This window comes from Bos mutus, chromosome 18 (assembly GCF_027580195.1).
Source record: "Bos mutus isolate GX-2022 chromosome 18, NWIPB_WYAK_1.1, whole genome shotgun sequence".
In the NCBI taxonomy this organism is placed as follows: Eukaryota; Metazoa; Chordata; class Mammalia; order Artiodactyla; family Bovidae; genus Bos; species Bos mutus.
The window spans coordinates 684,257-692,584 of NC_091634.1; the positions used below are offsets into that span (position 1 = coordinate 684,257).

An 8,328-nucleotide genomic window follows, 5' to 3' on the forward strand; every position below is an offset into this window, starting at 1 on the left:
GTATGCTGCAGTCTCCTCCACTATTAATCCAGTGTTTATATAATCTTAAAATCACTGCTGTTACTCTACAGAATTCAGGACATCAGGCACGGGGCTCCACTGCAGGACCTGGGGAACAGATTTCCCTCAACAGTGCTGAGCAAGGTGCAATATCACCTGTGAACAAGAGAACAAGTGTATGTCGCTCTCAGAAGCACTGAGAGTAGTCACAGCAATCAGCAACGGCCCCCTCCTCAGTTTGAACTCTGAACCTGAAAAATATCATGGCATACAACTTATAAATTAGGACCACGAAGGTGGTCCTTGAAGGTGGTCCTTTTCCTTGAAGGCTTTGAGCAGCAACCTAGGCCACAATTGGAGAGGCATATTCTGCCATCATACTGTCTCCATTGAGGCACACAATTTGGGATCCTCATCAGAGTATTTCATCTCTTCAGGCTAGCAAACCCAATTAACAACAAACCACCCCATACAGTGAAGGAACTCCTAAGATAAATGGTGGCTTAAACAGTAAGACCTTTACCATTCTACAAACAAGAGCAAGGGGAAACTGACTGTTTCCTGGGTTGATGTCTTGGAAGCTAGAAAATCCCATCACTAGAGTCTCATGAGACCAATAATATCCCTGAAAAGTGTAGTCCATCTTTTCAAATCACCAGCAGAGTCCTTTAGGCCAAAAGTGGGTAAGGTCCATGCTTTAATTCATGAAGGAGGGAAAAAAACTGGGAAAGACTTAAGTGCTCAAGCTGCTCATGAATCATCCCATAAATGGGTCAGAACTGGGGTTTCCTTCCCTGAACACACTAGGCTGGGTGAATGTGGCACACAGTAGAAATGTGCCTGTGGTTAGGGGTGATATGATTTCTGCTACAGAACTGGCAGTGACATCCATCTGGCAAGGGTTCTGGAGAGGTTAAAAAGCGCAACACAGTTCCCACATACCTGAAGTTAAGTGGATGTCTGGATGAATGAGGTTTAAAACAGGCAAACGGCATCTTCATAAGGGATTTCCTCCAGTGTTGTTGCACTCAACAAAGAAATCATATATACCTGCACATTGAAGATAGTGCTCCCATTTGAAATTGTGGTATTCAGTGAAATACATTCTTCAGCTGAAGGCTTTCTCACATTTGCTGAACTTATAAGGCCTTTCTCCACTGAATTCTCTGGAGTGTACTGAAGCCAGGCTTCAGCTACACGATTTTCCATGTCTGCCATACTCAAAAGGCGTTCATCCAATGTGACATTATGCTGTTTTAGGAGCCTAAAGATTAATTTCCCACATACAAATACACACAAAGCATGTCTCCGATGTAAACATTCTAGTGGTCGCTGAAGCTGGACCTATGGGTAAATGATTGCCCCAATTCACTGCACTTATCAGGCCTTTAACAAGTGTGAACTCTTCGGTGTTTAATAAGGCTAGAGCTATGGCTAAAAGATTTCCCACATTCACTACACTCATAAGGCCTTTCTCCAGTATGAATTCTCTTGTGTTTAATGAGGCTGGAGTTTTGAGTAAAAGATTTCCCACATTCGCTACACTCATAAGGCCTTGATCCCGTGTGAACTCTCTGGTGTTTTAAGAGACTGGAGCTGTAAGTAAAGAATTTCCCACATTCATTGCACTCATAAGGCCTTTCTCCAGTGTGAACTCTCCGATGCTGCAGAAGTGCAGAGCTTTGGCTAAAAGATTTCCCACATTCACTGCACTTGTAAGGCCTTTCTCCACTATGAACTCTATGGTGTTCAATGAGGCTGGAGTTTTGGGTAAAGGACTTTCCACATTCATTGCACTCATAGGGCCTTGATCCAGAGTGAACTCTCTGGTGTTTTATGAGACTGGAGTGGTACGTAAAGAATTTTCCACATTCACTGCACTCATAAGGCCTTTCTCCAGTGTGAACACTCCGGTGTTGAAGGAGTGCAGAGCTTTCGCTAAAGGACTTCCCACATTCACTACACTCATACGGCCTTTCTCCAGTATGAATTCTCCGATGTTTAATAAGGTTGGATTTGTTGCTAAATAATTTTCCACATTCATCACACTCATGAGGTCTTGCTCCAGTGTGAACTCTCCGATGCTGAATAAGGCTAGAGCTCTGTCTAAAGGATTTCCCACATTCCCCACACTCATAAGGCTTTTCTCCTGTGTGAACTCTCCAATGGTCATTGAGGCTGTAGCTTTTGCTAAAAGATTTCCCACATTCATTACATGTGTAGCATTTTTCTCTAGTGAGGACTCTCTGATGCTGAGAAAGTATATGTCTGCAACTGAAGTCTTCAGTGCATTCTCCAGGGCTGTAATGAGTTTTCCCCCTGTGAAAGGCTGCTCCACACTCAGTTCTCCTGTTTGACTTATCCCTGGTCTGTGTGGACTCCCCACAAGAAAGTGACTTCCCCAACATAAAAAGTCTGTAGTTGGTCATAAATGAGGCTTTGCCCATCTTGCTTCTGAGGTATTTCTCTCCAGTGTGCTGCTTGCGGTGCTGATACTTTACACTGAAATACAAGTGTTTCTCCCATGCCCCAATATCATACAGTTTCTGCCTCTGATGCTCAGTCAAGTGCAAAACGTCTCCCAAGTCCAGGTCACAAAAATGGGCCTTCTGGGAGAACATGCCTGCCTTGGGAATCCTGACCTGTGACATTCCATGTACAGAAATGTTCTGTTCAGAAGATGCCTCTTCATCCTCTGCTCCATGCCAACAACCTGAAAGCAAGTAATGCTGGTGAAGTGCGCACTGACTTAGGTGGGAAGGGGTAGCTGCTACACAAGTTCAGTGTAATAAACCCAAGAACCTGTCCATGCGATTGTTTGCAGGAACAAAGAGTTGGTTCTGGTTGAGGATGGGGCTGCTTAGAACTACTGGGCTATCAAGATCAGAGAATGGAGTGACCTTATGAGGTGAAGGGCACAACCATGTGGTGGACACAAAGCAGAGACACAGGGTCTGCAATTCATTCCTCAACAACAAACCTTCAAAAGGAACTTGTCTGCTGGTGACACATGAACACTGTAGAAAAAGGCTGTGTCACACACACATTCAAAAGAATAAAAATTAAATAATTTTTAAAAAGCTGTGTCAAGACCCAAGAAAATACAACTGTATCAGGACACCTGGTGTTGCAGGACTATTTAAGAATGTGTGCACACCTCATGAAACAATACACAGAGGCCACTGTGGAAAGCACTGCAGACGCAGTGGTGAGAAAAGTCCAGAAATGTGAGGTTAACCACAGGTTGGAAGTAAGAGTACAAGCGACAAAGCAAATGAACCAGCGAAGTGTCACGAAAGGGGAGGAAGGAAAACACAAATCAAGTGTGGCCACTGGGATCAAATTTTAGTCAACACAATGGGTTTCTGTTGCAGTCTGAATACAGCACTGTCATCACGTCCTTTATGTGCTACGATGCAGGGCCAGGCTCCATCTGAGCCATCTCGCTTGATTCATATACATCCTGTGAAATTCTGTGGGCTCTCCAACCTGATTCCACTCTCTCAGCAATCAAATACACGGCACTCTGATGACACAATAACCAAAGAAATTAAAAATCCATGATAAACCATGATGGAAAAGAATAATGAAAAGAACTAAAAAAATAATAAGAGTGCAAGTCGACAGGAAGGCTAGTGTTGGGTATGCTAAAGGAAGGAGAGCACAGTGCGCAAATCTCAGCCCACCCAACCTTAGCACCAACTCAGGGAACTGGGGAAAGGAGCAGTGTCCAGGGTCCTGACGTGAGGATAGAATGCTCCTGGGAAAAAAAAGGGCAGAGGCAGTTCAAGGAACAGAGATGAGTTTGACAGTCATACCCAAGGAGATTATAAGTGCCAAGTTCTCCAGCATCACATTGTGGTACAGGCGTCTCTGAGCATCATCAAGGAGACTCCATTCCTCCCAGGAGAAGTACACAGCCACATCCTCAAAGGTCACACTGCCCTGGCAAGATGGGGACAGAGGAAATCATAAATAGCCCCCTTCTCAACGACAACTATCCACTGCCCCCCCCCCACACACACATCATCCACATGCCCATCTTCTTCCCAAACTCTCCAACTCAGAGAAGAAACCAGAAGAAACTACTAATGCCACTGTCTTCAAATGGTCCCACTTATCACTGGAACCAGTCATCTATAGGAAGAGGTGGGTAGGTGGGTATCAAAGTTGTGGACCTGGCATGGAGGGATCCACACACTCGTGCCAGGATATTCCACTTATGTGGCCAAGGTCACATAAGTCTCAATTCCAGGACCCTGGTGTCATCAAGGATATTCCCTTTTCAGGTATGCATTATCTGTGAGACTGGATCAAACAGCGACATGCCTACAATCACCACCTCCTCACTGTCCCACACTCCAGACTTCTAGACTTGGGTATTTAGCTGCTCAATTAATGCCAGAAACATCTCAGAAGTTTCTAATATCTCTGGAGAATATTATTATTGCCAACTTCCTCATCTCAGTTAATAGAGCTCCCATTACCACACCTGCTCAAAACAAAACAAGAGGAATATACCTGAATCCTGTTTTACTCCCTCATGGTTCACATCAGAAAATACAACGTGGGACTTCCCTGGTGGTGCAGAGGCTAAGACTCCAAGCTCCCAAAGCAGTGGACCTGGGGTAAGAGTTTGCATGCTGCGACTAAAGATTCCTCGTGCTGCGACTAAAGATTCCTCATGCCACAACTAAAATCCTGCACGCACAATGAAGACTGAAGACCTTTCACACCTGTTTATGATGGCTGTCAAAAACAAAAATCCCTCCATATAACCCTGGCCGTGGGGTTTCTCCAGGGCTTCCAGATCCCAAACTGGGAACAAGGCAGCAAAAGATCTCAAGAAACCACAATCCAGAGAACATGTGGCTGGTGGTCAGGGCCAGTGAAGAAATGGGACACCCTCCCAACAGCACTTGGCGTGCTGGTTCCAAAAAGTGCCTCTGTAGCCGTAGGAAATGTGGAAAACGCCAACTCTTGAGGGATGAGTCTATGGCGGGGTTCGATGGGCTCAGGCCTCCCGATACCCGTGCCTGGCCCTGAAGGCTGGGACGCTGGTACCCATTCAATCTCGGTGCCGCAGTGCTCGGTTCGCCCTTTAACAGGTGCCTGTCACCCTCGCCCACGCGCCATCACGCCATCAGAAACAGGGTCCCACCCACGACCGCCTCACCGTCCTAAACCCTGGGTTTTTAGTGTCTGGTGGGGTCAGGGCTCGGAGAACCAGCGTTTACCTGAAGCGGGTTCTTCGGGGCTGCCGCTGCCATCGGACTCTGGGGGCGGAGCGGGGCCAGGAGAGGAGAGAGCACACGGGCGAGGCGGTCCCGATCCGAGGCCTGGGATGGGGCACCCCGGGCGGCGGCGTCGAGCCTGAGACTTGCCTCTGTGCAGCCGGGCCAGAAGCTCTTTCTCGGACTTCCTAAATTCCGTCACCTCAGGATTGGCCCAGAATTCCCGAACCTTTCACACCGGGTAAACAAAACCGCGAACAGCTAACATGGCCCCGAGCGGAGGAAGCAGGAAGTCCCTCCCTCACGTTACGCGGCCTCCTCGTTCTAAGCTCTCATTGGGTAACATAGTTGCCGCTCGACTCTGAACATTCTGGGTAATGTAGTCCCCATGGATCCACAGAGAGCTGGGTCTGGGCGTCTTGCGAGGTTGGCCAGGAGGGGAGTTTGGAAAGTGGCACATCCAGGTGAGCTTCGCCCCCTGTTTAAAGGGATCATGACCGTATTTCTGCCAAGTGTTCTCTGCAGCTGGTCACACCAGTGTTTGGAGACGTGTTTCAGACTCGGTGAAGCTCAGCATGCTCCCAGAGGCCAAATACTATTTTTTGGCCTCAACCACCACCCCCTCCCCTCCGTCATAGATGGGGAAACAATGGAAACAGTGCCTGACTTTATTTTTCTGGGCTCCAACATCACTGCAGATGGTGATTGCAGCCATGAAATTAAAAGACGCTTACTCCGTGGAAGGAAAGTTATGAGCAACCTAGACAGCATATTAAAAAGCAGAGATATTACTTTGCCAATAAGGTCCGTCTAGTCAAGGCTATGGTTTTTCCAGTGGTCACGTATGGATGTGACAGTTGGACTATAAAGAAAGCTGAGCACCAAAGAATTGATGTTTTTTAACTGTGGGGTTGGAGAAGACTCTTGAGAGTCCCTTGGACTGCAAGGAGATCTAACCAGTCCACCCGAAAGGAGATCAGTCCTGGGTGTTCATTGGAAGGACTGATGTTGAAGCTGAAACTGCAATACTTTGGCCACCTGATGCGAGGAGCTGACTCATTTGAAAAGACCTTGATGCTGGGAAAGATTGAGGGCAGGAGGAGAAGGGGATGACAGAGGATGAGATGGCTGGATGGTATCATCGACTAGATGGACATGGGTTTGGGTGGACTCTGGGAGTTGGTGATGGACAGGAAGGCCTGGCGTGCTGCGATTCATGGGCTCGCAAAGAGTTGGACATAACTGAGCAACTGAACTGAACTGAACCCCCATCAAGGCTACAGATAAAAATAAAAAGATTATTTGTAGAGTCTTTCAGACATAAAACATGTCCACTGTTCAGTTCAGTTCAGTTCAGTCACCCAGGCCTGTCCGACTTTTTGCGACCCCATGAATCGCAGCACACCAGGCTTCCCTGTCCATCACCAACTCCCGGAGTTCACTCAAACTCATGTCCATCTAGTCGGTGATGCCATCCAGCCATCTCATCCTCTGTTGTCCCCTTCTCCTCCTGCCCCCAAACCCTCCCAGCATCAGAGTCTTTTCCAATGAGTCAACTATTTGCATGAGGTGGCCAAAGTACTGGAATTTCAGCTTTAGCATCATTCCTTCCAGAGAACACCCAGGGCTGATCTCCTTCAGAATGGACTGGTTGGATCTCCTCGCAGTCCAAGGGACTCTCAAGAGTCTTCTGTAACACCACAGTTCAAAAGCATCAAGTCTTTGGTGCTCAGCTTTCTTCACAGTCCAACTCTCACATCCATACATGACCACTGGAAAAACCATAGCCTTGACTAGACGGACCTTTGTTGGCAAAGTAATGTCTCTGCTTTTGAATATGCTATCTAGGTTGGTCATAACTTTACTTCCAAGGAGTAATCGTCTTTTAATTTCATGGCTGCAATCACCATCTGCAGTTAGCAGGAGCTAATAACCTTTATCTTATTTCAATTCAAATACATTGACCCCAAAGCATAAAGTCAGTTTTCAGTTTTCCAGTCTATGTACATTTGGTGAGGGACAAAATACTCCAGACTACCTTCTGTTCTGTCATGGGAAGAGAAGTGGGCGACAGAGGATGAGATGATTGGATGGCATCACCAACTCATGAGTTTGAGCAAATGCTGGGAAATAGTGAAGGAAAAGGAAGCCTGGCGTGCTGCAATTCATGGGGTCGCGAAGAGTCAGGCAGGACTTAGTGACTGAAAAACAACAGCAACAAAGTTCAGATTACAGAGGTAAAACTGTTAGGGGGTCAGACAGGGGATGGTGGAGACTGTGCACTAGGTGTTTCTGTATGAGTGCCTGGTTTGGGGCTTTACAAACACACTGAGGCAGGTAAGTGGCCTTGAAAGGAATGTGTTGCGGACAGGATAGTGTGGCAGGTGGCCAAGCTTCCAAGGGGAGAATAGGCATTAGATGGATGTGTGAATGCAGAAACAAAAGGTTATTGAAGCAAGATATCACTCAGAATGGGGCTGGTGCTTATTCACCATTTCAAACACTTACCAGGATTCTGTGAGGACTTGGGATCTGGGGTGCTTTTTTCAGCCTGGAGACTAAAGTCTAGGGTGAACCTGGTTATTTATGAGAGTCATGAGGCCTGGTGTGTTCCATTAAATGGGATTCAATTTTCAATGTGGGTAGAAGAAAGTTGTGATGGCTGGGAGTGCAGCCCAAGAGTGGAGAGGGCCACATGTGTCTGAGACCAGATGTGTTCTGAATGGCAAAGTCTAAGGCAAGGAACTGCCCCGCGTAGTGAGGACTCCATAGAAAGATTTGGGGCTGCTGCAGCTCAGGGAGTCATGAGAAGTCCCTGGAACCACTCAATCATGTCTGAATTGGCAAAGCGTACTCAGGATGTTTTTGCCAGGTTGTGATATAAGGCCTAAAATTAAGGCTGGTATTACAGTGCTGTGTTGTGAAACCATGAGGACCTCAACGGCCTGAGTGCTGGTTCTCCTCACTCTGCTCTTGCACACAAGGTCTCCTAACTCAACAGTCTTCTTTCTCACAGGGATTAAGTGGAGTTCCTGCTCATCCCTTCTCAGGCAGTTTCAATTCCCTGCCTGCCCTGGAGATATTCAGGTAAGCC

The 8,328-nt window shown here is 47.0% G+C and overlaps 1 protein-coding gene across 1 annotated transcript; it reads right to left on the bottom strand.

Annotated features, from left to right (window-relative positions):
• Positions 1-1,254: 1,254 nt before the first annotated feature.
• LOC102264985 (zinc finger protein 154-like) lies at positions 1,255-5,505 on the bottom strand. The gene is made up of 3 exons (XM_070386937.1): positions 5,238-5,505; positions 3,819-3,945; positions 1,255-2,713 (listed from the first exon to the last, which is right to left on the bottom strand). The coding sequence occupies exons 1-3, from the start codon at positions 5,268-5,270 to the stop codon at positions 1,389-1,391; spliced, it is 1,485 nt and encodes a 494-aa protein (XP_070243038.1). The 5' UTR covers positions 5,271-5,505; the 3' UTR covers positions 1,255-1,388.
• Positions 5,506-8,328: the final 2,823 nt, after the last annotated feature.